Genomic DNA, 27,908 nt, shown 5'->3' with positions numbered 1-27,908 from the left:
GGCTTTGCCCTGATACGAGCAGTCTTGTTTAGCTTTGTGTTCAAAAAATGCAACTGAGCGCCTAGTTCCTAGTTCAAGCTCTAAAAGGCCGATATTTTGTAGCACGCTGATTACAAATCAATTAACCCATTTTAACAAAAACTATTGATTCAGGCATGTGGTTCCATGTCCGCTAAGGGATATTTAATTCAAACAAGATTGCTCGTATACTAGGGCGAGGTATTCAAACAAGAATACTTCCTTTATCTAACTTCGTAATTACGACTAGCAGAGCTTGGCTCAAAAAAATCCATTTCCTACGCACATTTTACCTATAGTTGGAACCAAAATCCAAGAATCTTGCATGGCGCTGTCGGCAGGATTCAAATCTTCGCTGGCAGTACCTGTTTCAGACATTTTATTCAAACGAAACCCCTCAAGAAATAGATGAAAAGGTACTATTTGACTACCATAGCAAAATACTCCGTAGTTATTGTTCTAAGTAATAACACTTAAAACAACAATATAAATGAAAAATATGCAATAAGGGGGGAAAGTGGAAAAAACCGAAAATATGAAGGCCACGACCTAAATAAGTGGACGGTCACAGCGTTCACTAACACTTGAGCAAAACATTTAAAAAACTTATTGAATTTTATTTTCTTTTCATCATCTTTTTGAACGACTTGAGTACATTTTTTGGACTCTTTCCGAACTTGCTGCCATGTATTATTTTGACATGTCCAGGTGGTTTTATGCCCAGTGGGTTTGGAGTGGAGTGGTCGGCATACCACACACTGACTTCACTGGTCACCAGTCGGAAGTACTGTCTTTCAGTTCCCTTTGGAAGAGGGAGGGATTCGTGGGGAGTGCAATCTGTCATCCACACCATCTCGCCTGAAAAATTCTTGCATATACGCCTGCATATAATCCGTGAATGTTGGTTGCTGTCTCTATTCTACGTAAGCTTCAATCAACCGATGCTCGAAAATGACGAATGCTTTCTTTGTGCTCAGATAACTACGGTTGTTGTTGTTGTTGTTGTTAGCCCACGCGGGTCGGGTTGGGCTCTTCTGTCTCCAGGTCAAGGAACTTAGCAACCTCTACCGGCCGAAGCCACAGGTCTGCTGGGGTGAGTGGGGGGGGGGGGGGGGGGTTTTGGGAGCAGTTGAAAAGGTGACATGTTGTGTGGGGGGCAAGGGAACAGGTTGGGCAAAGGTGGGAGATGGAGCTGTCGAGGCGGGATAGCTAAGTGTTAAGGAGCCGGCTGTAGCCAGACCGGAGTTGGGAGAGCTTACAGCGCGTGGGACGTGGGAGAGATTTTTCAGAGGGGTCAATCTTTGGGGGAGGGATACAAATAACTTTAGACGGAGGGGTTTCGGCTAGGAACTTGGTTACAAGGGAGGTATGGTTGTCTTTTAAAATTGGTTTGTAGTAGTTAAAAATAAAAGTGGAGACTTCGTCTCGGTCGTCCAGAACTAGAGGGTGGTTTGCGTAGACTGAAAAGTCGGTTAAAATTTTCTGGGTGTCTTCTTTGAAGCAGCTTATAATTGAGGGGCGAAGTAGACGGGGAGGAGGGGGATGTGAATGTATTAAATTAATGGGATGGTGGGAACGATGGGTAGAGATAAAAAATTGAGATGACAGAAGGGTATGGTGGTCTTTGACCGTTAGGATTTCAGATTCACTGTGCAGGTGGGCAGTGGAACTCATTAGATTTGATCCAGTAACAACGCGAAGGGATTGGTTTTGGGCAACCTGCAGGCAATTTATGGAGGTGTTACTTGATGCGTGGGACCATGCGGGGGCTGCATAGTCAAGTATGGGGCGAATTAAAGCTTTAAAAGTTAGGAGGAGGGTTTCTTTGGAGTGACCCCAGGTTGATCCTGCTAATGCCTTCAGGATTCCGATCCTGCGTCTGGCCTTTTCAGCGGATTGTTTGCAGTGAGTGGCAAAACAAAGTGTTGGATCAAATGTCACCCCTAAGATTGTTGGATTTTTGTTTAGGGGTAGCGCCTCGTTATTTAAAAGAACACTAGGTGTTTTATTAAATTCTTTGTTATAAGAGGAGAAAAGTGTAACTGATCCTTTAGAGGACGCGAAACTTAGTTTGCGTGAGGTGAAAAAATCGTAGAGCCTTTTTAGGTAGCTATTGATGGAATTTGAGGCGATATCAAAATTGGAACTGCTTGCGAAGGGGTGGAAATCGTCTGCATACGAAACAAGGTTTACATTATCGGGAGGTGGCGGTGCATCATGGACATAAAAATTGAAGAGTGTGGGTGATAAAACAGAACCTTGGGGTACGCCACAGTGGATTATTCGATGGGGGGATGTGTGTTCACGGAATGAGGTGGCAGCCTGTCGACCATTAAGGTAATTACTTAGCCAGCGGACTAGACTTCTTGGGAGGGGAGTGTCATGAACGAGTTCCACAAGTGAGCGATGACACACCATGTCGAAAGCCTTAGATAAGTCAAGTGTGGCCAGTACCGTACGTTTAGGGGGGCGATTTTGGTTAAAACCGTCTGAAATGTAAAATTCGAGAGTGGAGAGAGCTGTGGTGGTGGAGTGAAAAGGGCGGAAGCCGTGTAGGTGTTTGGCGTTGGGGAGATGTTTGGTAAAGATGGGGTGAACGAGCCTCTCCATATTTTAACTGCTGGGCAGAGTAAGGATATAGGTCTGTAAGATGTTGATTGTTTAAGATCCTTATTGGGCTTTGGAAGCGGTGCAATTTTTGAATTTTTGCAAATTTGGGGGATAATGTTTTCGGACAAAGAGATATTAAAAAGGTATGTTAAGTATTGAGTAGCAAGTGGGCCGAGATGTTTAAGGTGTATATTACAAAGGCCGTCGGGACCTAGCGCTCGCGATGGTTTGCTGTCTGCAATGGCTTGTTTAGTATTTTCAGGGGTAAAAATTGGGCTGTCTGACAGCGGTAGTTTGGCAATTTTTCTTCTCGTTATACGAAGGAGTTTGTCAGAGGCGTGGGGTCTGGCATTGGTGAATTGTTTGTTAAAAGAGCTGGTAATATCACGAGGTGAGTGTATGGGTTTAGAACCAAAAGTAATGGGGTGTCTTCCTGCCACGGGCTTAGATCCATTTAAGGAGCGTACCACTTTCCAGAACTTTCTGGCACCAGTGCGGTAGTCGCAAGTCCGGAGGAATTCTCGCCATTTATTTTCTTTGTCCTTTGCTGTCTGTTTCATGAGTCTACAGTTCAGTTGGGATATGACTTCTGGGGGGAGATTTTGTTGTCGGCTTAAATCTCTTTCGGCGGCAAGGGCAGTGGACTCGGGGGAAAGAGAGGGAGTGAAGTGGCGAATACGGCCAGCGGGGATGTGGTGGCGTGCTGCCCTGAGCACCAGGTCCCTCAAGAATTTCTCTCCGGCGGCAACTCCGGAAGGTGGAACCGCTGAAAAGAAACCCTCCTCAATTTCCTCTGTGAATTTGATCCAATCTGCTATTAAAAAATTTATAAAAGTCCTTTTAGGTGAAAAATTTATAAAATCATCCAAGGGTAGTTCTAGAAGAATGGGTAGGTGATCTGATCCTAGAGATTTAATTGGGGTCCATGATGTGGAGAGTAAGAACGATTGGGATGCGAGGGAAATATCTGGTGACGAGAGTTGGTTTTCTGAGTTAAAAGGGACTCTGGTTTGTGTGTCATCATTTAATGGTGCAAAGGTGGATTCGGTTATTTCATTGCTAAGTACAGAGCCGCGTTGATCTTCCTCGATGTTGGAGTTCCATAGTTGTGAATGTGCGTTGGCATCCCCGAGTACTAAGGCGTCCCCAGGTTCAAGTAGTTCGGCAAGGGACGCAGAGTAACCAGGGGGACAGCTCGAGCAATGGGGGATGTAGAAATTATAAATACGAAGCTTGGATGAACTGGCTACCACTGATATGCCCATAGCCTCTAGTGTTCCATCGTTGGTAATATTTATTTCTTCGTATTGTATCGACTCATGTATGGCTATGAGAAGACCGCCCCCTTCTTTTTCTCGCTCTTTTCTAATTAAAGTGTAGTGTGAGCCTAGTGAGGGGTTTCGAGATTTCTTTCTTAATTTAGTTTCTTGTAAGACAGCAATATGAATTTGATTTTGAGATAAGAAAGCAGCAATTTCGGGTGCTTTTCCGGAGATACCGTTGCAATTAAATTGAAGGATTTTTAAAAGGCCTTTGGCGGGGTGTGGTGAACTATTTACATTATTAACAGCAGTATGATTAAAATGGTTGTTTGAACTTGAGTTATTTACACTATTTACACGATTACGATTTGCGCGATTTTGGGAGGAGGAATTTTTATTCGAGGAGGTGGGAAGGGTGGGAGGGGGAGGGGGGTTAGGGAGGTGGGGTTGGGGGGCGGTTAGGGAAGTTGAACAAGTTTGGGAGTTGGGGGTGGTCAAGTTAGAGGACCTGGTGCCTGGGGAGGTAAAATGTAGGTAGAGGTACAGGTAGGGCAATAGTAGTCAGGGTGGTGTTGGTTAAGGTGGGTAAGACCACTACATTTAAGGTGAATGTAACCACAGATGTGGCACCAGACACTGGGCTGGGTGCGTTTGATGCGGAAAGAGCAAGGGGAGCAAAAGTAAGGCCCTGGACCAGGGTTTGGATTAATGCCGGAGCGGAGTAGTAGTATAAGGATGAGCAGACGGAGCAGCCTGGCCGGCTTCAGACGCTCCGTAACCGAAAACCCGGAGACTTCTGAGCTTCTCCCGACCCAATGGGAGGGGGGGCTTGACGCCATTTGCATCTTGGTGGGGCCCAAGATGTCGGATCCACCACTGGAAGGCGGCGTCGTCTGGATCCAGATAACTACGGTAGAATGCTTGATACTCATACAAGTAAAACTGCAGTATGATAGTTCTTACAGTTGGCACACAACGCGTGATTTGTTACAGCCAAAGGTTTTACTATTCAGTGGTGAATTTCATTAGTTTACACTTCGATTACCAGCATCCAGGGTCTGGCCTTTGCCGAAGACTGACTTCATGTGCTCCAAGTCCCCCAAAGGTCCTACAATGTCGGCCGGATCGGTGACTTTGCAGTTCCATACACGACAACTGTCGGCTATATTAGATGCCATGTAGATTCCCCCTATGTACTCGTAATGAGTTTCCAGATTGTCATCGTAAACGCCTGAACGAAAATTGTTAATTGCAAAGCACGCTTTGATTTTTTCAAACAACCTAACCCAAGTCTTAGAAAAGACACTTGAAAAACTGCTTTGAAGAAAAATCATCAAAATAACACCAATCTAGGTTTAAAAAATAGCAATTTTCTGCAATAAAAATACCAAATATACCAAAAATTTTGCAAATATACCAAAAGTTTTGCAAATATACCAAAAATATATCGCCGAAAATCTATATATTTTTGGTATATTTGCAAAATGCCACTTGGCAAGGAACATACCCTAAGTTCCAATACTTCGATCCTCGAATAACCGTTCTCTATCATGCATATTGATCAATTTGGCTTTCATTGTAAATTGACTGGCATGTTTTGTTAAAAGGGAAACAGTTCTTAACTATGGCGTCACCTCTTCCCCATCCTATTGTTAGCGGAGGGTCTTGCTGGATACTCCACACACCACCGTGGCTCTAAAATCAACACAACATTTCAACTGTTTAACTTCTAAATATTTAACAGTCTCATAAATTTTAAGCGATGCATTGGGCATAAACATCGTTTAAGTTTGTAAGTGATTATATTCTAAAGCGCATAAAATGGCTCATCACTGTAGTAACTTCATTACTCATTCCATTTAAACGCAGAAGTGCTTTAATTATAAGTTAGAAAGTTGAAATATCTGTCGTATAATTAGGTGCTGAAAAATCTGATGTATGTTTTACCACTAAAAAACTTCGAAGAAATTGTTCGTATTTTCAGACAGTTTTAAGCTCTGCTACTAGTTTCAAATTATGTTTTTTCCTTGAAATAGGCTTTTGAATTCGACATTCATAGTTTAATTTTTCTTCATTCATTGAAAGTTCAATTGAATTTCAATGCAGCAGCAGTGAACGATGTTTCGTAGCACGTGGAACAAACATGCATTTATTTGAAATGCATTTATCAAATAAGCTTTTATCAAATTTGATGAGCTAATAAGTTTCAATACATTTACTTGACAGAGTAGGATACAAGAACTGCTGATCTGGGCTCTTTTTTATTCCCCCTCACTTTGACCTGGTCTGCAATTCATTATATGAAAGTCTATTTGAAATGACTTTGCTTAAAAATGTGTTGGTGTAAACAGATTTATTTTGAAATTTTACGAAGGGGTGGAAAAATGGAAAAGAGCCTTGATCTGCTTCAAGCCTGGCCTTTTTATTACCATTAGGTAAACATTGTTTTGAAAATTTTTTTTTCAATCATCGATCATGGAAAATAAAGAAATAGAATTTAAATAACTAAATAGGAAGAGATGAAACGATCATAATAAGAGATTGGAATGCGCAAAAACGAAGAGAAAGTAACATGAGGAAGACGAAGAGTTATCGGAAGAGAAGGGATGGAGAAAATGAGATGGGACAAAATGAGATGGGTATGCCTGACACCTTTTACAGGAAAAAGTATACAGGTACATGGTGCCACACCGAGATCACACACGTGGTACGAACTGGACTGTATTATTGTAAAAGGCATAGAAATTTACAAATACTTGACATTAAGACTGAAGATAGATGGTCAGATCACAGACCAAAGACCATGCGAGTTAAGTTAAGCAAGAAGAAAGAGAAATTCGAAAGACTACAAAATTAGCAAATACACTGGTTGAAATTGAAGAACGAAAAGAAAATGTTAGAATATCAAGAAAGGATAGATGGGAAAAAATTAAGAAATGATGCGGCATGGAACCAAGTCACGAAAACCATGCTAAAATGTGCTAAAGTAACATGCGGAATTCAGGACACGAGGAGTGAAAATAACCAATGGATGCACAGACATGAGGAAGTTGGCGTAAGATTCAAGAATGAAATCAAAAGAAAGGTCAGAGACCAAGATTGACAAACGAATGAAATTGAGGGCGAAGACGCAATCAGAAAATTAAGACTGGAATTGGAACCAGAAAAAATAGTTGGACAAATAAAAACGACCAGACGTGAATAGAAACGAAAGCTGAACAAGACTGCTCGTATCAGGGCGAAGCCCTGAATGTTCCGACTGCCTTTTAAGGTTTATGGAGTAGTAATAACATTAAAAAATTCAATGAAATAAAACAAAAGAATTTTTTTTTCTAAAATTTCAAAACTTTTTTAAGGAAAATCATCCCCCACACGCCATATAAAGTACAAAAGGATAGATTTCGCTCCTTGTAACAAACCAACTATGGCAAATAAGCTTCTTTTAACCAATTTGGAACGATTTCTAAGACGGATTAACTCTCCGCTTACGCGTTAATAGCGCGAAATATATCGAGCGTTAATTGTCCCAAATTGGCCAAAATGGCAATCTTTAAACCCTCGTAACTTTACGAAAAATGATCACAGGTGAAATATCTTTTCAAATTTGAGCTCAGGACAACAATACCTTTCGAATGATATTTAAAAAATTCCGTCAAAAATGGCTAGTTAAAAAGTCGAAATTTGTCTGAAGAAAAAAAACCCACCCCGAGCACAAATGTTCCGTTACTTTCGTATCGAAAGTCGGAACAAAAAGTGGGAAAACGAATGATGGAAAGAACTCGTAATAGAATGTGAAGACGCAAGGAGTAAACACGACATGAAACAGATGTACAGCAAATTGAAACAAATCGGACTACGAGACTGCAATACCAAACAAGGCGGGGAGCCTTATACTGGCAGAGCAATTCAAAGAACATTTCTGGAAAACACAAAAAATGAGAGACGAGAATACGCTTCAACATAAGATCTAAGCAAGAAGATGGATAAACAAAGTGACAAAAGCCACGCAATAGCAAAAATTAGCCGCCATAAAGCTGAACGAAATACCAAACGACGGAGAGATCTGCGAGGCTTGGGAACAAACTAGGGAGAAAGCACCAGGCGAAGACAACGTGAGAATAATGTAAATAGAGGCAGCTCCCGAAAAACTAAAACAAATACTATCCGATCTATCGTTGCAACCCGCTTTTTGATGCCCGGTCCTGGGTTCGGATGTATCGTCTCTAACCTTCTCTCTAAAGCTTTCTTCGTATGTTCTTCACCCAGCTTTGACACAGATACTGGCCTTGGGGCCCGTTTGTTTGTTTAAAGAGGAGTGTGGCTCGTCTAAGACCAGACCCTTCCTTCCCAAAATGGGTACACAGGTTGCTACGCTAGTGCGTTTTGTAACGTTTCTTCCTTCTTGGGGCGATGTCCTTTTTGCTGCAACACTCGCCACCACTTGTAGGTAGAACATCGCGGATAGCTCGAAACACAGTACCCCCTACCCATTAAAGGGGCGCACGGGACTGCGGGCCATTGCTTGTGTGGCTGTAACTTCTATAATTTTTCTGGCTCCATTCAATTTATTACAGTTAGTGATTGAAACTTTTACACTTCCTACTTATTTCATACAGCTGATTACTCGCAGCTTGCCGATATTACTTCTATTAATAACAATTATTGATATTAGTTTTTCGCTTACCCTTACGCATACGATTAAAGAACAAGAGGAGCAACTTATTGACGTTTTATTTACTATTTACGATGATTGCAAAGTTTGTTAGGCTCTCGACAAAAATCTCTAAAACTCTATGGCATTTGCTTAATTTTTATGGTATTTGCTTGAAAAGTTATTTGCTTTTACATGATTATTGCTTAATAAGTCATGATTCAGAATAAATCAAAATGTTGACTTGATAACGGAATTTTAAGAAGAATAATTTCGGCGCTAAATGCATCTCGATAAATTTCGGTAGCCTCTAACATGCTTAAGCAAACAATTTTTAAAATGATTTGAAACGTGATATCCTAAATTTCTAACACATTTACAATTGGACTTCCACCATAAAACGATCTTGGTATGATTCTGTGAAGAAATTCGAGCTGAAGTTCCACATATGCGAAGCAGAGCTTCGCATCACTTGCAATACCTCACATACATAGTCTGGAACATGAATCCCTGAAATGAAGTTCTATTTGAACGAAAACGTCCATAAACACAATCACCGGCCTTGAAAACGTTTTCTGAGGCAACTGAACCGACAGCGTTGGACAAAAATTAATCTTTCCCATTAAGCGACGCAAAATTAGGTAACTGAGCCGATAAAACATAAGCTCCAATAATTGATACACAACGGTTTCAACTAAAAATGAAATTACAAAAAAATCAGGCTCAGTAAATTTACAAATTAGAGGAATAAATTAAAAAATAATTTAAATAACAGTACAACAATCATAGATGTGGCAATTAAGCCGACAAAACATCAGCAGATGAAATTGTTTCATTCTGTCGAGTTTCTTGATAATTTATTTTCAGCTCAAATTGCAAGTCGATTTACAAGACAACAAAAATTGTTTCTACTCAAAAATCCTCCATGAAAAATAAAAATTGAAAGGTGCTCCATTCGGTTCCGTGTAATTAAGCTATTTAATTCTCTTATGAAACAAAATATTTTACCCCAAAAACCTACTTCATTAACAAATAATGAAATATCGTTTATTTATCATGATCTGATGTTTTCATATATCCATAACAACATGGAATTGTGTAAGTATATCTTCGAGCAAAAGATTAGTTTTCTTATTAAGCTACTTGAATTAGGTTTCTGTTCTCTGCTGTTTTCTGTTCATTTATTGCTGCCGCATGTGCTCATTTGGCTGTTCTCTGTCCAAAAATAGCCTCCATTCAATTCTATTGGTGTTATGGAGGTTATAGGAACATGTCACAGTTACAAGGAGCAGCAATATCAAAGTGATTAAGTTCAAAAAATTTATAAAAACCGGATTAAGGTGCCTACGACTAGCGAGTTTTCGGACCGAAAATTACAAAAATTTGTTTTTAACCCGAACAAAAGCAAAATTCTCGATTTTTAATAAATATTTCCTTCCTCATTGGTTCCCGATTTTATTTTACTTAATCGAGGTTGATTCACTAACCCACCAATTGTAAGAAATGTTCAATTAAGAAAAAAATTTTAAATCTTAACTTTTGTATTTTTTTGTTTTTGTTCATGATGTGCTCAATTGTTATAAGGCTAGGTGATTATAAAATGTATTTTTATGCTAATTTGGGGCAGCGTTTTGAGACCCTACCGGGCCCGTTTGCTGTCCTTTCGAAATAAATTAAAGTTAATTTTGAATAAATACTTTTTTTAATTTGTTTTAACTCATGAGAAATAAATTCTTTCTTTCTTTCTTTCTTTCTTTCTTTCTTTCTTTCTTTCTTTCTTTCAAGACAAAAAAAAGTTAAGAGTCCATATTTTGGATTCAGCTGGAATTAAATATCGTGTCCCCTGTGGTTAAGCTACGCACCAAGATCATCATACAGGGTTCTTCTATTTAGCTGGGTGGATCTACTACACAGAAAAAAAACGACACTAATTGTATTTTTGTTAAGACAATGGTCGGAATATACTGTGATATTTGCACAGTAACCGGCTATCCTTATTTTGTACTTGAAGCCAGGGGCGGATCTAGGTGTTTCTCGAGAGGTGGCGGATTTTCGAAAAAATTACGAAATGTTATCGACCTTTTTTTAAGGTCGACCAAACTGATTTTCTGGGCTCTCACAAATCACTTTAAAGAAATTATTTGGACCAAATTGTCTGCGCCGCACTTTTCGGAATATTTTGACCTAAAAATTGCAGTTTTTTGGCGTGCGCTTCCCACTCAAAATTAATATATATTGGCGCCCCATTCGCCTTTGGAAAAAATTTAGGGTCCGTCAGCCAAAAATGAAGATCTCAAAATATTACTAAGGGAGACCCTTTGGGTCGGTAGGGTATCGAATCCCTGAGGGAGGCCTTAAATTTTAAGTTAGAAATTGAATTATTTTGCGGCAGAAATTGCAAGCCATTAATGAATGGTAAACTGCGGTACGTTACCTACTATTTGCTGGGGAACAAAACACTTAACGCGAGCATTTAAAGCTAAAGCAGCTGATTTCTATGAGAATTTTTTTGTAGTGAAATGGTGACATCATTCTCTGTCTGATTTTCTGGGCTCTCACAAATCACTTTAAAGACATCATTTTGACCAAATTGTCTCCGCCGCATACCTACTATTTGCTGGGGAACAAAACACTTAAAGCGAGCATTTAAAGCTAAGGCAGCTGATTTCTATGAGAATTTTTTTTTGTAGTGAAATGGTGACATCATTCTCTGTCTGAAAGCTACTTTGGAAAAGTATTTCGGATTAAATTATATTATATTTTGAAGAAAAAAAATTAAAAAAAAAATGTACAATGTGAATAAATATCAGGTTTTACAAACCTAAAAAAAATTAAATTAAAACTGCATCAAACATTCAAACATCAGTTAAAATTAGAAGCACTTTCTATGCACAATGCTCGGTCCACACTCGTCATATTCCTCTTTTGATACCCACATCTGCTGGAAAGAAGACAGAGAAGCCAAAATTGAGCCCCCAATCCAGACGCTGTACTTCCTCTCAGAAGGTGCAACCACTTTCACTCTTACTCGGTCGCCATTCAGTTCTGTGAGTTCTTTGCTCAATCTCTCCGCGATTCCCGGGAACATCGTAGTGCCACCGGAAAGCACAGTGTTGTAGAAGAGATCTCGGCGGATGTCAACATCGCATTTCTGGATTGCTTTGTAAGTCATCTCGTGGACTCCGAGCCCTGCTTCCATTCCAGTCAGTTCAGGCTTGAACAGAACCTCCGGACATCGGAACCTCTCACTGCCAATCGTGATCACCTCTCCGTCGGGAAGTTCGTAGTTTTTCTCAACTCTGCTCGATTTTTCGGATTCCAGAAATTCTTGATCGAAGTCGAACGCAGTATAGCATAATTTCTCTTTGATGTCCCGAACTATTTCCATTTCGGCAGATGTAACAAAATTGTAGCCCTTCTCATGGAGAATGCGAGCAAGGTATCCGGTCAAGTCACGTCCTGCGAGGTCCATCCGCTGGATGGCATGTGGCAACGAGTAGCCTTCGTATATCGGAACTGTATGAGCAACACCGTCACCGATGTCCAAAACACATCCAGTTGTTCTTCCAGAAGCATAGAGTGATAGAACGGCTTGGACACCAACATACATCGCTGGAACATTGAACGTCTCAAACATGATTTGGGTCATCTTTTCTCGGTTAACTTTCGGGTTCAGAGGCGCTTCAGTGAGGAGCACCGGATGTTCCTCAGGGGCAAGTCGGAGTTCGTTGTAGAACGTATGATGCCAGATCTTTTCCATGTCATCCCAGTTGGTCACGATTCCATGTTCGATTGGTTTTCTGAGAGCCAAGATTCCTCTTTTTGACTGCGCCTCATCTCCGATGTATGTTTCTTTGTTTCCCATTCCTACCATAATGCTATCGTATTTGGGTCGACCCACGATTGAAGGGAAGACTGCTCGAGGAGCATCATCGCCAGCAAAGCCAGCTTTGACCATTCCGGATCCATTGTCAATGACAAGAGCTGTGATATCATTATCTTCAGCATACATTGTTTGTAATTTGGGTTGTTTAGGAAAATGATTGGCTAGAATGTACTGGTTTCAAGAGTTTTTATCTCGATAAGTGATCAGTATTTGGCGAATAATTGGATTTAATAACTTCAAATGTTGTGAGAGGGAAAATTGTTTTTCTGACTTTTTGCTCGATCTCTCCTTATTTATACTCATTTTTTCGCGTTCAACGAACAATGATGTAAGTTCGTTGAAGAAATTATAAAGAGACCAAACTTGCATCAATTTCTCCTAATATTGATCAGATGAGCAATGAATTTAACGAACCGCTGATCAGATAGTTTATATTTATAAAAGTGACGTTTGATTTAAATATAGCAAATATGAATGTAAGTTGTATTAAAATTGAGATGTTTCTTGATACAAGATGTGTTTCTTTGATTCAGCATGCAAACAAAACGTTGTGCTCTTTTTTGAAAACGGGAACTTCGAAAAGATTTTTCAGGGTGTTTTAAAGTTTTTGTTTGATTATCAACGGTGAAGACGAGCTCTGTATTTGAGTGTTTTTAGACGCAAAATTAGATACAGTAACGACACGCCAATTGAAGCCCGCTACTCTTGTACTCAAAATATTATATCCAATAGAATCTTAAACTGGACACATTTTTTTGATAAAATGGCTGCTTTTTTAACGGAAATGAAATAATATGGTTATTAATTAAAACTAAAGAAAAAGTGAGTTTCTACGTTCACCAAAGTGATTTAAATGCTTGTTTTCTTGAACTATGTTTAGAAAATTTTAAAATGATAGATAAAACCTGGTCTTAAAAGCCTGAAAGTCAAAAAATTAGATGAAGACTAAGCTAACTTCCAGTTTGAAAAATACTTGTACAGCAAAGTCTTTTTGACATAACAACATAACTGACATAACAAAATAACAATAATGAAAACTCGATTTCAGAAATTTTCTAACTTAATATATCTCACAATTTATTTAAATGCTTGATTTATACATAATGTGGCTTTATGTTTTGCGTTTTGTTGCATGCAAAGTTAGTGTAGATGCCTTCAGTTTGTCATATTCCTAATTACTACTTGCAAAAACTGAGTCTATTTGTATTTGGCGCAACTTTTGCTGAATAGATTTGAAAATTCATTAGCACTTGTAGCTCCTTTATTCGTTACAAGTGTTTGTCGATTGTTAAGCTTGCGCTGCTGAGTGGATAGTGCGTGATACGCAAGTTTCTTGATTGCAGTAGGTCGCAGATTCGAATCTAATAAGTGGTATAGAGTAACAAGAGGTCATGCCTATGCCTATTTTCGGAGAGAGGTCAACCTGTCGAAACCGCGTGAATATTTTATTCAATGAGCCTTATCTTTTTTTTCTCGGGGCGTAATAAAGATCTTATCAGATTAATTTTTTCATTGGATTTAATTTTTGGGGGTATATGGCCGGACTCTTTGGGACATTTTGTTCAATTGTTAATTAAGTGGATAGGTTTATGACATCGCTGAGGTAGAATGAAATCTTATCAGATAACTTTTTTTCACTTGAAGTAATTTATCATAAATGATTTGGGTATCGCCGAAGATTATCAGCTTATCGGAAAATGAACTGAAGTAACTTAAGCTATTTTTTCCGGGTTAATGGTTTTCAATCTAGCATAAATCCCTAAACCCCCTGAAAATTAATTATCCTTGATTAAACATCTTTCTCTAATCCATTCAAAATTAAGAACTTTCAGCTTCATTGTTTTCCTAAAATTATATTTAGCAATGAACGAAAATCAATTGAATGAACCAATAGTAGTTTTTCTTGATAAATTCACATCGAAGCTCAGGTTTAGTTTTATTATCTCTCATTGTTGCTTTTCTAGCAGTTCCTAACAATTTCGGTCTCAAAACTTAGAAAAACAAATTTGAATCTCTCAATCAATTCTTTTGCTTGACTTCGATCTGATTTAATTATATTGCAATTCAACTTCTTCGGCTACTTTTTTTTATTTAACTATCACTCAAACCTTAACATATGATCAATAAAAACTTTTTTCCTCAACGCTTCTCATCGAATCTTTTTCTAGGAATTAAAAGTTGCATCCCAAAGATTTCCAAAACGAATCACTTCAGCCTTTGAGTTCTCAAATTTCAGAATCTGCTTCGATAAAATAATTGAAAACCTCACAATCCATTCCATAAGTTAGAACAATTAAATCATTCTTTCATTTCGAGCAATTTATATCTAATTGTTTCCCACTCTGTTCTGCATAAAATTTTTCTTTGAAGTTGTACCATCTAATGTTTTTGCAAAATCTAAGTGAAACCTAAGTGAAAACCCTATTAATTTTTCCTTAAAATTGTTTGATTAAAATTTTGCATTGGAGTCTTACTTCATTATCATGCTAACAATTACTTTACTACCTTACACAGCTTAACTTATCAATCGATTCTGCCTCTAACATCCAATATCTCACTCAAACTTCAAACCCTCTTGCTTGTTCGTCCATCTCTCAACTTTTCAGTGATTTCAGACTTTTCATCCAGTAAGATTTCCTTCAATTAATTTTTCTTTTTTTTGTCATTTGAGGTTGAAATTTTTTTCCTACTGAAGGGTTCAGGGAACTTTTTTTTTCTTTTCCTATCAATGACTTGAATGCCACCCACCGTTCTGTAACCCAATCATTTGCTGGTTTTCCGAAAAACAAATGATAAATCAAATCTTATTACGCGAGGTGAAAAGCTGTTATTTCAATTTCATTTCACAATTATAAACTCATATATTGTATATAGACCCTTGCGAGTTTGTTTTCAAAATTTTCCCCAATTTTTTTTATTTGTTTTCATTCTACGCAAAAAAATCTTGGCTTTCACAGCTTTGCAGTGACAGTAGAGCATTTTTTCTTCGTATAAATTGCTAATTTCCCAGTGCTTTTTGAGAAAATCGACTTTTTTGGTTTCAGAACCGTACGCATACGGAAATTAAGAAAAAAAACATTTAGAAAAATTGCTGCTAATGTCTTCTACTCTTTACAGTTTAATCCTGCAAACAGATCAGATTTTTTCCAGTCTCAAAAACTGAACGTTTAAATATGCGAACTGATAGTTTTTTTTCTTAGATTATGTCGATGAAAGAGATAACAGTTTGTGATTGGAGAAAAATAATCATGTACATTCCATCATATGGAGAAGATGTTGTGATTGTAAAAGCTTTCGAAACAAGGAAAGGAGAATGGGCGGTCCGAGATGTGGCAACTATTCCGGAGGTTCTTTAAAGAGTACAAAAATTATGTCGGTACAGTGGATTCGGATATTCACGATCAGCAAGCAGAAGTTGACTATTATTGGAAAAAAATTAAAAAACGATCCCTCAACGTTAGAGACAATATGGATATTACAACAAGCAATTTATAATCTAATTGTTTCCCACTCTGTTCTGCATAAAATTTTTCTTTGAAGTTGTACCATCTAATGTTTTCCAAAATCTAAGTGAAACCTAAGTGAAAACCCTATTAATCTTTCCGTAAAATTGGTTGTTTAAGTTTCGGATTGGAGTCTTACTTCATTATCATGCTAACAATTACTTTACTACCTTACACAGCTTAACTTATCAATCGATTCTGCCTCCAACATACAATATCTCACTCAAACTTCAAACCCTCTTGCTTGTTCGTCCATCTCTCAACTTTTCAGTGATTTCAGACTTTTCATCCAGTAAGATTTCCTTAAATTAATTTTTCTTTTTTTTGTCATTTGAGGTTGAAATTTTTTTCCTACTGAATGGTTCAGGGAACTTTTTTTCTTTTCCTATCAATGACTTGAATGCCACCCACCGTTCTGTATCCCAATCATTTGCTGGTCTTCCGAAGAAAAAGAAATGATAAATCAGAAATTATTACGCGAGGTGAAAAAAACTGTTATTTCAATTTCATTTCACAATTATAAACTCATATATTGTATATAGACCCTTGCGAGTTTATTTTTTAATTTTCCCCAATTTTTTTATTATTTTTGATTCTACACAAAAACCTTGGCTTTCACAGCTTTGCAGTTAAAGTAGAGCATTTTTTCTTCATATAAATTGCTTAATTCCCAGTGGTTTTTAAGAAAATCGACTTTTTTGGTTTCAGAACCGTACGCATACGGAAATTAAGAAAAAAAATCATTTAGAAAAATTGCTGCTAATGTCTTCTACTCTTTACAGTTTAATCCTGCAAACAGATCAGAAGTTTTTCAGTCTCACAAACTGAACGTTTAAATATGCGAACTGATAGTTTTTATTCTTAGATTATGTCGATGAAAGAGATAACAGTTTGTGATTGGAGGAAAATATTCATGTACATTCCATCATATGGAGAAGATGTTGTGATTGTAAAAGCTTTCGAAACAAGGAAAGGAGAATGGGCGGTCCGAGATGTGGCAATTATTCCGGAGGTTCTTTAAAGAGTACAAAAAGTATGTCGGTACAGTGGATTCGGATATTCACGATGAGCAAGCAGAAGTTGACTATTATTGGAAAATTATTAAAAAACGATAGCTCAACGTTAGAGAACATATGGATATTACAACAAGCAATTTATAATCTAAATGTTTCCCACTCTGTTCTGCATAAAATTTTTCTTTGAAGTTGTACCATCTAATGTTTTCCAAAATCTAAGTGAAACCTAAGTGAAAACCCTATTATTCTCTCCTTAAAATTGGTTGATTAAAAATTTGCATTGGAGTCTCACTTCATTATCATGCTAACAATTACTTTACTACCTTACACAGCTTAACTTATCAATCGATTCTGCCTCCAACATCCAATATCTCACTCAAACTTCAAACCCTCTTGCTTGTTCGTCCATCTCTCAACTTTTCAGTGATTTCAGACTTTTCATCCAGTAAGATTTCCTTCAAATAATTTTTCTTTTTTTTGTCATTTGAGGTTGAAATTTTTTTCCTTCTGAATGGTTCAGGGAACTTTTTTTTTCTTTTCCTATCAATGACTTGAATGCCACCCACCGTTCTGTAACCCAATCATTTGCTGGTCTTCCGAAATAAAAACAAATGATAAACCAAAAATTATTACGCGAGGTGAAAAAAACTGTTATTTCAATTTCATTTCACAATTATAAACTCATATATTGTATATAGACCCTTGCGAGTTTTTTTTTTAATTTTCGCCAATTTTTTTATTATTTTTGATTCTACACAAAAACCTTGGCTTTCACAGCTTTGCAGTGAAAGTAGAGCATTTTTTCTTCATATAAATTGCTTAATTCCCAGTGGTTTTTGAGAAAATCGACTTTTTTGGTTTCAGAACCGTACGCATACGGAAATTAAGAAAAAAACATTTAGAAAAATTGCTGCTAATGCCTTCTACTCTTTACAGTTTAATCCTGCAAACAAATCAGAAGTTTTTCAGTCTCACAAACTGAACGTTTAAATATGCGAACTGATAGTTTTTATTCTTAGATTATGTCGATGAAAGAGATAACAGTTTGTGATTAGAGGAAAATATTCATGTACATTCCATCATATGGAGAAGATGTTGTGATTGTAAAAGCTTTCGAAACAAGGAAAGGAGAATGGGCGGTCCGAGATGTGGCAACTATTCCGGAGGTTCTTTAAAGAGTACAAAAAGTATGTCGGTACAGTGGATTCGGATATTCACGATGAGCAAGCAGAAGTTGACTATTATTGGAAAAATATTAAAAAACGATCCCTCAACGTTAGAGACAATATGGATATTACAACAAGCAATTTATAATCTAAATGTTTCCCACTCTGTTCTGAATAAAATTTTTCTTTGAAGTTGTACCATCTAATGTTTTCCAAAATCTAAGTGAAACCTAAGTGAAAACCCTATTAATCTTTCCTTAAAATTGGTTGATTAAAGTTTTGCATTGGAGTCTTACTTCATTATCATGCTAACAATTACTTTACTACCTTACACAGCTTAACTTATCAATCGATTCTGCCTCCAACATCCAATATCTCACTCAAACTTCAAACCCTCTTGCTTGTTCGTCCATCTCTCAACTTTTCAGTGATTTCAGACTTTTCATCCAGTAAGATTTCCTTCAATTAATTTTTCTTTTTTTTTGTCATTTGAGGTTGAAATTTTTTTCCTACTGAATGGCTCAGGGAACTTTTTTTTTCTTTTCCTATCAGTGACTTGAATGCCACCCACCGTTCTGTAACCCAATCATTTGCTGGTCTTCCGAAAAAAAAAACAAATGATAAATCAAAAATTATTACGCGAGGTGAAAAAAACTGTTATTTCAATTTCATTTTACAATTATAAGCTCATATATTGTATATAGACCCTTGCGAGTTTTTTTTTCAAAATTTTCCCCAATTTTTTTTATTTGTTTTCATTCTACGCAAAAATCTTGGCTTTCACAGCTTTGCAGTGAAAGTAGAGCATTTTTTCTTCATTTAAATTGCTTAATTCCCAGTGGTTTTTGAGAAAATCGACTTTTTTGGTTTCAGAACCGTACGCATACGGAAATTAAGAAAAAAACATTTAGAAAAATTGCTGCTAATGTCTTCTACTCTTTACAGTTTAATCCTGCAAACAGATCAGAAGTTTTTCAGTCTCACAATCTGAACGTTTAAATATGCGAACTGATAGTTTTTATTCTTAGATTATGTCGATGAAAGAGATAACAGTTTGTGATTGGAGGAAAATATTCATGTACATTCCATCATATGGAGAAGATGTTGTGATTGTAAAAGCTTTCGAAACAAGGAAAGGAGAATGGGCGGTCCGAGATGTGGCAACTATTCCGGAGGTTCTCTAAAGAGTACAAAAAGTATGTCGGTACAGTGGATTCGGATATTCACGATGAGCAAGCAGAAGTTGACTATTATTGGAAAAATATTAAAAAACGATCCCTCAACGTTAGAGACAATATGGATATTACAACAAGCAATTTATAATCTAAATGTTTCCCACTCTGTTCTGAATAAAACTTTTCTTTGAAGTTGTACCATCTAATGTTTTCCAAAATCTAAGTGAAACCTAAGTGAAAACCCTATTAATCTTTCCTTAAAATTGGTTGATTAAAGTTTTGCATTGGAGTCTTACTTCATTATCATGCTAACAATTACTTTACTACCTTACACAGCTTAACTTATCAATCGATTCTGCCTCCAACATCCAATATCTCACTCAAATTTCAAACCCTCTTGCTTGTTCGTCCATCTCTCAACTTTTCAGTGATTTCAGACTTTTCATCCAGTAAGATTTCCTTCAATTAATTTTTCTTTTTTTGTCATTTGAGGTTGAAATTTTTTTCCTACTGAATGGCTCAGGGAACTTTTTTTTTCTTTTCCTATCAATGACTTGAATGCCACCCACCGTTCTGTAACCCAATCATTTGCTGGTCTTCCGAAAAAAAACAAATGATAAATCAAAAATTATTACGCGAGGTGAAAAAAACTGTTATTTCAATTTCATTTCACAATTATAAACTCATATTTTGCATATATACCCTTGCGAGTTTTTTTTTCAAAATTTTCCCCAATTTTTTTTATTTGTTTTCATTCTACGCAAAAATCTTGGCTTTGACAGCTTTGCAGTGAAAGTAGAGCATTTTTTCTTCATATAAATTGCTTAATTCCCAGTGGTTTTTGAGAAAACCGACTTTTTTTGGTTTCAGAACCGTACGCATACGGAAATTAAGAAAAAAACATTTAGAAAAAATGCTGCTAATGTCTTCTACTCTTTACAGTTTAATCCTGCAAACAGATCAGAAGTTTTTCAGTCTCACAAACTGAACGTTTAAATATGCGAACTGATAGTTTTTATTCTTAGATTATGTCGATGAAAGAGATAACAGTTTGTGATTGGAGAAAAATATTCATGTACATTCCATCACATGGAAAAGATGTTGTGATTGTAAAAGCTTTCGAAACAAGGAAAGGAGAATGGGCGGTCCGAGATGTGGCAACTATTCCGGAGGTTCTTTAAAGAGTACAAAAAGTATGTCGGTACAGTGGATTCGGATATTCACGATGAGCAAGCAGAAGTTGACTATTATTGGAAAAATATTAAAAAACGATCCCTCAACGTTGGAGACAATATGGATATTACAACAAGCAATTTATAATCTAAATGTTTCCCACTCTGTTCTGCATAAAATTTTTCTTTGAACTTGTACCATCTAATGTTTTCCAAAATCTAAGTGAAACCTAAGTGAAAACCCTATTAATCTTTCCTTAAAATTGGTTGATTAAAGTTTTGCATTGGAGTCTTACTTCATTATCATGCTACCAATTACTTTACTACCTTACACAGCTTAACTTATCAATCGATTCTGCCTCCAACATCCAATATCTCACTCAAATTTCAAACCCCTCTTGCTTGTTCGTCCATCTCTCAACTTTTCAGTGATTTCGGACTTTTCATCCAGTAAGATTTCCTTCAATTAATTTTTCTTTTTTTTTGTCATTTGAGATTGAAATTTTTTTCCTACTGAATGGTTCAGGGAACTTTTTTTTCTTTTCCTATCAATGACTTGAATGCCACCCACTGTTCTGTAGCACAACCATTTGCTGGTCTTCCGAAGAAAAACAAATGATAAATCAAAAATTATTCCGCGAGGTGAAAAAGCTGTTATTTCAATTTCATTTCACAATTATAAACTCATATATTGTATATAGACCCTTGCGAGTTTTTTTTTCAAAATTTTCTCCAATTTTTTATTTGTTTTCATTCTACGCAAAAATCTTGGCTTTCACAGCTTTGCAGTGAAAGTAGAGCATTTTTTCTTCATATAAATTGCTTAATTCCCAGTGGTTTTTGAGAAAATTGCTGCTAATGTCTTCTACTCTTTATAGTTTAATCCTGCAAACAGATCAGAAGTTTTTCAGTCTCACAAACTGAACGTTTAAATATGCGAACTGATAGTTTTTATTCTTAGATTATGTCGATGAAAGAGATAACAGTTTGTGATTGGAGAAAAATATTCATGTACATTCCATCATATGGAGAAGATGTTGTGATTGTAAAAACTTTCGAATTAAGGAAAGGAGAATGGGCGGTCCGAGATGTTGCAACTATTCCGGAGGTTCTTTAAACAGTACAAAAAGGTATGTCGGTACAGTGGATTCGGATATTCACGATGAGCAAGCAGAAGTTGACTATTATTGGAAAAACATTAAAAAACGATCCCTTAGCGTTAGAGACAATATGGATATTACAACAATTCCACAAAGTGTGCGTCATGAGTTTTGTATTTATGATGTATGTAAGCGACAGATGACGGAAAACCAGTTAGGACTTTTAATGGCTCAGGAGGAGTGGGAGTTGATTTGGAAATTAGAAACTGACTGGGATAGAGTGATTCCCAGAGAAAGCGAGAAAGAGACAAGTGATAAAGAAAGTAAAGAAAAAACTCCATCTTCGAATGCGATGTTACCTATTCTATTCACTTCTCCGCTAGTAAATCGAAAGATTAAGTTCGACTCTTCACTTAAAAAGGAAACTGACAACCCGAATGAGACGTTGGACAGATCGCATCTTCTGTTATCAAATGGAGAAAGGGTGGATATTCACAGCAGAGCAAAGAAAGTGAAAAGTAAACAAATATTTGAGGTTGCGCAGACTCAAAAAAAAACTTTTGTGTTAACTGTTTGTGAAATAGAGTTGTTAAAAAGAGTGAATTACAAGTACTGTGAAAAAAAATGCATAATGAATTAATCATCAACGACAAAGCTTTTACAACTGAACTTGAGTGTAGAGTATAGGCAAAAAAAATACAATAGAGACCGTATTAAGTCCATTTTCTGAAGGTTTTTATCTATCAGATATTCTAAAAGTTCATTGAACCGAATACTTTTGTAATGGTCAATATTTTTGTCAAAAGAATCTACAAAACAGGTATCTGTTCTCGCAACAAGTATCCAATGTGTCCCAGGACTTGTAGCAACATCTGTATTAATAATACAAAAGGAATTTCTTGGTAGAATTTTGGGGTGAAATTGGCAGTGTAGCATTCTAAAAATCGGTAGCGAAGAGATCCTATGAAAAAAAAATAGTATTTTCCGAAGTTGCTCATTATCCATTTTTTGTGACGGTACCAGTTTCATGTATCAAAGTTGTAACAAGTTTTTCTCCCAGTACAAAAATTTCGATGGTTTCCTTCAACGGTTTATTGAAAAACAATCCAAATCTTAAGCTAGCTGCTACAACATCAGGATAAAATAAATGACGTTTGATTCTTGCATGGAAGATCAAAAGCTAAAACAATGATTTTTTTGATAGTCATTAAGATCAATTCCGGATCCATTATCCGTGAATTTGAACGCTTTCATGATTTCAACGGATGGTCTCATATTGTCTTCACACGTCATTTCAATTACAGTTGAACAATTTTAACCTATCGAAGACCAAATTTCCGATAATTAAAAGGGTTCTCTTTCTTCTGTCCAGTAAAAGATTCATTTTTAAAAAATGTGCTCTTTAAAGTTTTGGTTTTGCCCTTTGCAAAAAATATTGTTTTTGGGACATATTCTAGGTAGTTGTGAGCAGCCTGGCTGTTTTCGTATATTGGACTTGATTTCCAGTAGTTTGTGTTCATCGATAGCTACCTGTCTGCTGAAAAGAGACGCGGCTGTAATTTTTACTTCGATTTCTTAAGTACTATCAGTGAAAACATAAAACAAAGTTCGTGATCGAATGAATCTTATTCGAACATTAACATTTGGTAGAAGTAAATTACCACAAGTGAATAAATCAACTGCAAGCGGACCGTACACTTCAATTTCGTCTCTAAGAGTTAAGAGTTTCCGTTTTTCGATCAAAAGTAACTTGCGTAGTTTTATCATTAGGATTTGCATTGTATGTGTAACCTTGCCCAATAATTATGGCTTCTTTTCTTCCTTTTTTCCGGATAACTTGTTTGACAGGAATGCTTTATGGGGATAAAGACCGTTTGAGGTATGGACGTGCTCATTGTTCAAAAAGACATTTGAGAAAAGCGAGCGTAAATTTTTTAAAACTAAGTAGACATCATCGGCATCTTCTATCTTCCGATTCTCCATAACGATGGAAAATTTGAGACTTAGCGCAATTTCCTGCAGATCCAGGAACACATTTCGATCTGTTTCCAGCTGGCATTCGATACAGGCTTCATTCAGCGAGTTGATGGGAAAAATTTGTTGAATTATGGACCATTGTACATCTTCTAAAAGCGGAACTTTGTCGAAGAGTTGCAAGGAGGAATGAGATGCACTTTCATGGCAATTTGATCTTCAGTTTTTCTGAAAAATCCGTCCGACTGTTTTCAATCTTTTTCTTAATTTAAACTGGTTTTAGTTTTTTCGTTTTTAATCGCTTTCCAGCCCCTATTTGTTTCCTTATAGTTTCCCTCGCTGTACGTTTTACCACTTTTTTAAGTTAGTTTTTCCCGATATGACATTCCCCACTTCCGATGCTCCTGTTTCAATTAATTCTCTACCACTTGTTTTCGCAGCGGGAACAAAGTATTTTTTTTCAAAATTGGGAAATGAGTACGAGCCACTGTCCCAGCCAATGCTCCCAATCTACGACCTCTGTTGTAGCACTCCTTGAAAATATGGCGATGAAATCCGTATTTTTGTGAAATAAAATGAATGAAATGAATTTGAATTACTGTTTCCGAAATAGTAGCGTAACCCTGAGATGAAAGGCATTAACTTCTCCTGTGGGTGTCCGAGGCTCAATTTTAATTGAGTGAAATTAGTAACGTTAAAGTTTTCGGAATAGCAAATTATCAAAGCTGAAACATTGGAAGAGGGGCATTTTGATAAGGAGCTTTTTGAGATTGGATAAGGAGCATTTTGAGATTCAAGATAATCATAGAAGTCTGAATCAAAACCCGTGGTTGTCCGAAGATCACTGCTTATAAAAAAATTCCGTTGGATAAGCAGGATTTTGAGATTCAGGATAATCATAGAAGTCTGAATCAAAACCCGTGGTTGTCCGAAGATCGCTGCTTCCAAAGAAATTCCGCATGATCGATTTGGTAACTTGATTTGTAATTTGCGGGAAAATGGGTTGTTCCCAGTTCTAATTACTTTGATTGTTATTTGTTACCTTTTTCAAAACAGAATTCGTGGAAACCAAATATTGGTCCACAGATGAAAATAGTCCAGGTTCGATATGGAATTCTTTAATTTTTCCGAAATCAAAAGATTCCACAAAAACTTTACTTTTGCGAAAACCATCTGCGTTTTTGTACCAAAAAGTTATATTGCTATATTGCGCACGTTGTTACACACGGCTGGATAAAAAATTTCTAGTAAGACCACTTCCCAGTCCCCCTCAAATTCAAGTTGATCAGGTCAAAAGTTTGTAAAGGAAGCTAGCGAACTATCGGGACCAACTCTTAGATATAACTACTCATTGTCGAATATCCACTTTTGCAACTCTTGGTCGTAGTAACGACTGTCCAGAATTTTGTTCTCCGAGTCTTTTATTTTATATGTTACGATTGGACGATCTGTACTTTTTTTTCTCAACCGTGTAACTTTTGTCGGTAAACTCGGGCTTCTACGCTCAAAACCATCATAGGCTAGTCTTACTTTGTCTCCCAATTCAAATTTAGTTTTCTGTATTTTAGGTTTTCTGATTTTCCCATTGTAGAAAGCTTGATAATGCAGTAACAGTTGCAAAGCCTTTGCAAAGCCTTATCAATTATTTATTTGTTCAGTTAAAACGAATCGTCTTCAAACCACGTCTTTGTCAGATGCTAGATGGTTTACAATAACTTTTATTCAGCTTCCTTGCCGTAGACTAATTACAAGTGATGTTTCGTCGGCTAAGAATTTGAACCATAATAATCTAAGCACTTTTCGTGCATATGGTGATTCAGTTTCAAAAATTAGTCTATTTTCGTCAGAATTCAAAATAATCGAACAAATCGTGCTGCTTTAATTTAAAGTTTGTTTGTGAATTTCGAAAAAGGATTGTAACAATACTGCTCGTATCAGGGCGAAGCCCTGAATGTTCAGACTGCCTTTTAAGGTATTTGTATAAAATAAAACAAGACTGCTCGTATCAGGGCGAAGCCCTGAAGGTTCCGACTGCCTTTTAAGGTTTATGGAGCAGCAGTAATAACGTAAAAAATAAAATGAAATAAAATAAAATGAAAATTTTTTTTCCAAAGTTTGGAATTTTTTGTGAAAATCATCCCCCACACGCCATATAAAGTACAAAAAGATAGTTTGTTCCTTGTAACAAATCAATTATGGCAAATAAGCTTCGTTCAACCAATTTGGAACGATTTATAAGACGGATTAATTCTCCGCTGACGCGTTAATAGCGCGAATTATATCGCGCGTTAATTGTCCCAAATTGTTCAAAATGGCAATCTTTAAACCCTCATAACTTTACGAAAAGTCATCACAGGTGAAATATCTTTTCAAATTTAAGTTCAGGACAACAATGGCTTTCGAATGATATAAAAAAATTCCGTAAAAAATGGCTAGTTAAAAAGTCGAAATTTGTCTGAAGAAAAAAAAACCCACCGAGCACAAATATTCCGTTACTTTCGTTTCGAAAGTCGGAACAATTATAATTTTTTTTTTAAAAGTTCGAGATTTTTTGTGAAAATATCCCCTCACACGCCATATTAAGTACAAAACGATAGATTTCGCTCCTATTAACAAATCAATTATGCATATAATCTTCCTTGAACCAATTTGGAACGATTTCTAAGACGGATTAAATCTCGCTTACGAGTTAATAGAGCGAAATATATCGCGCGTTAATTGTCCCAAATTGGCCAAAATGGCAATCTTTAAACCCTCGTATATTTACAAAACATGATCACAGGTGAAATATCTTTTCAAATTTAAGCTCAGGGCAACAATACCTTTTGAATGTTATAAACAAATTTTGTCAAAAATGGCTAGTTAAAAAGTCGAAATTTGTCTGAAGAAAAAAAACCCACCCCGAGCACAAATATTCCGTTACTTTCGTATCGAAAGTCGGAACAATTATCAGTTGCAGAAAGTGTTCCATTTGAATGTGCTTCAGCTTTTTAGAATTAAAATTTCGTAGTTTCAAAAATTCCAACTCACTGTTTCAAGAGAAGGATCCCGGTTTCCCTCTAACCAGATCTTCCCAGGAGTCTCCAAATGGATCCCACCCCTTCTCTGACTTGATCCCTCTTCACTTATTGTGGATTCATGGATTGTCAAATAACCACATTCTCCAAACTCTCCGAAGTTTACAGGACAGGCTGCCAAAAGCGGAATGTATTGTTTCATATTTTTAGGAATGGAGCTTGAGTTTCCTATTGTAATCGGCATCATGTTTACATTGATTCCACAAGGAGGCGGGAACATAACTTTGGCAACTACGCTAGCAAATATTCCTCGTGTCTCAATATGAGATGTCCAGGTGGTCTCCAACTTGGAATAAATATTTTCGATGAGCTCAATTGGAAGCTTTGAAAGTCTTGAATTTTGATTGACACGTTCATCCATCAACACTGATAGAATGTCACAGTAAGACTCTGCCTCGTTTTCGGAACTTGGATGCCGCTCCAAATTACTTGGTGGTCCGATCTTACCTAGCTCAGGGCAATTCCAAAGTCTCCAATTACGCTGTGCTAAGTCATGCTGAAAGTTTTCGTGTGACCTGCGATGAAGAGAAGATATCTTAGGGAACCTTGAAATATGAATCGGCGAAAATTCATTCAAGTACCATATATTCAATGATCCATTTTGGGGAACGGGCATTACGTATTCATGCATAAATCGATTCAGGTCACAGGGAAGCTCCCCCGATATTTTCAACAACCCTCTGCAAGAATCTTCAACTGAATCATAAAACAGTAAAATTGTCACCTCCAACTCCTCTGAATCTTCGACAACTGTGAAGAATATTTCGACAACGGCCAGCTCAGTCGAAACAATGGTCGACGTTTTCAGGCCAGGAGGCATAATAATATTTCTGATGTCCATCGATTTCACAATCTCATTCGAATCCTTGCAATACTTGACTCGAACTTGATCCACCATTTCATGAAGTCGTTCTTCCAGAGGTGCTCTTGTGGCGGGCCACGCGCCTTTTATGGACATTATAAGCGCACAAAAGGTATCTGAAAACGAGCTCAGCGTTTCTCTGTAAGTTAAAACTGAGTTTGACGTTTTCCAGTTCAAAAATCTGACCTCTTTGATTGGAGATCTCTAGATAATTGTGGGTCATGAAAGAGCTTATTATTTACATTATATATAATTTAACATGAAGTGTTAGTTTTACAAAAAGTATATTTATTAGTAACGAGAAACTAAGATGAACTTCTCCGTAAATTAAACTGAGAGGCCAGTTGTAACACAGAGCCAAAGCGTAGCTTCGCATGATTTGCGTTAACCGCCATTGTGTTCAAAGGCGGGAACTTTGAATTTTAAAAAATTTAAC

At 36.8% G+C, this 27,908-nt stretch overlaps 3 protein-coding genes across 5 annotated transcripts in view; all 3 read right to left on the bottom strand.

Moving 5' to 3' along the window:
* LOC134845453 (phospholipase DDHD1-like) overlaps positions 1 to 27,908 on the bottom strand; it is a 332,903-nt gene that overhangs the window by 72,539 nt on the left and 232,456 nt on the right. The window lies entirely within an intron of this gene.
* Positions 505 to 27,674, bottom strand: LOC134845733 (uncharacterized). Of its 2 annotated transcripts, none has more exons than XM_063862792.1 (4): positions 26,564 to 27,674; positions 5,515 to 5,585; positions 4,936 to 5,123; positions 505 to 876 (listed from the first exon to the last, which is right to left on the bottom strand). In XM_063862792.1, exons 1-4 carry the CDS (start codon positions 27,566 to 27,568, stop codon positions 635 to 637), a joined length of 1,506 nt encoding a protein of 501 aa, XP_063718862.1. In that variant the 5' UTR covers positions 27,569 to 27,674; the 3' UTR covers positions 505 to 634. The 2 variants fall into 2 exon arrangements, with proteins under 2 accessions (XP_063718862.1, XP_063718863.1); XM_063862793.1 differs by having other exon boundaries at positions 507 to 876; positions 4,936 to 5,121; positions 5,525 to 5,585.
* LOC134845734 (uncharacterized) lies at positions 11,279 to 13,223 on the bottom strand. Its single transcript, XM_063862794.1, has one exon. It carries the CDS (start codon positions 12,551 to 12,553, stop codon positions 11,414 to 11,416), a length of 1,140 nt encoding a protein of 379 aa, XP_063718864.1. The 5' UTR covers positions 12,554 to 13,223; the 3' UTR covers positions 11,279 to 11,413.

Source organism: Symsagittifera roscoffensis, chromosome 5 (assembly GCF_963678635.1).
Source record: "Symsagittifera roscoffensis chromosome 5, txSymRosc1.1, whole genome shotgun sequence".
Lineage (NCBI taxonomy): Eukaryota > Metazoa > Xenacoelomorpha > Acoela > Convolutidae > Symsagittifera > Symsagittifera roscoffensis.
This window is presented reverse-complemented; position numbering and strand designations above follow the sequence as displayed.

Bases quoted from the DNA above. Each gene is read 5' to 3' on its own strand.
- LOC134845733 (XM_063862792.1), bottom strand. From the start codon at position 27,568: ATGTCCATAAAAGGCGCGTGGCCCGCCACAAGAGCACCTCTGGAAGAA. The intron at 5,124-5,514 runs AGTTAAGAACTG...CAATTTTCGTTC, and splicing joins TGGGGAAGAGGTGACGCCAT to AGGCGTTTACGATGACAATC. The intron at 877-4,935 runs GTAATCGAAGTG...AGAATTTTTCAG, and splicing joins AGGCCAGACCCTGGATGCTG to GCGAGATGGTGTGGATGACA.
- LOC134845734 (XM_063862794.1), bottom strand. From the start codon at position 12,553: ATGTATGCTGAAGATAATGATATCACAGCTCTTGTCATTGACAATGGA.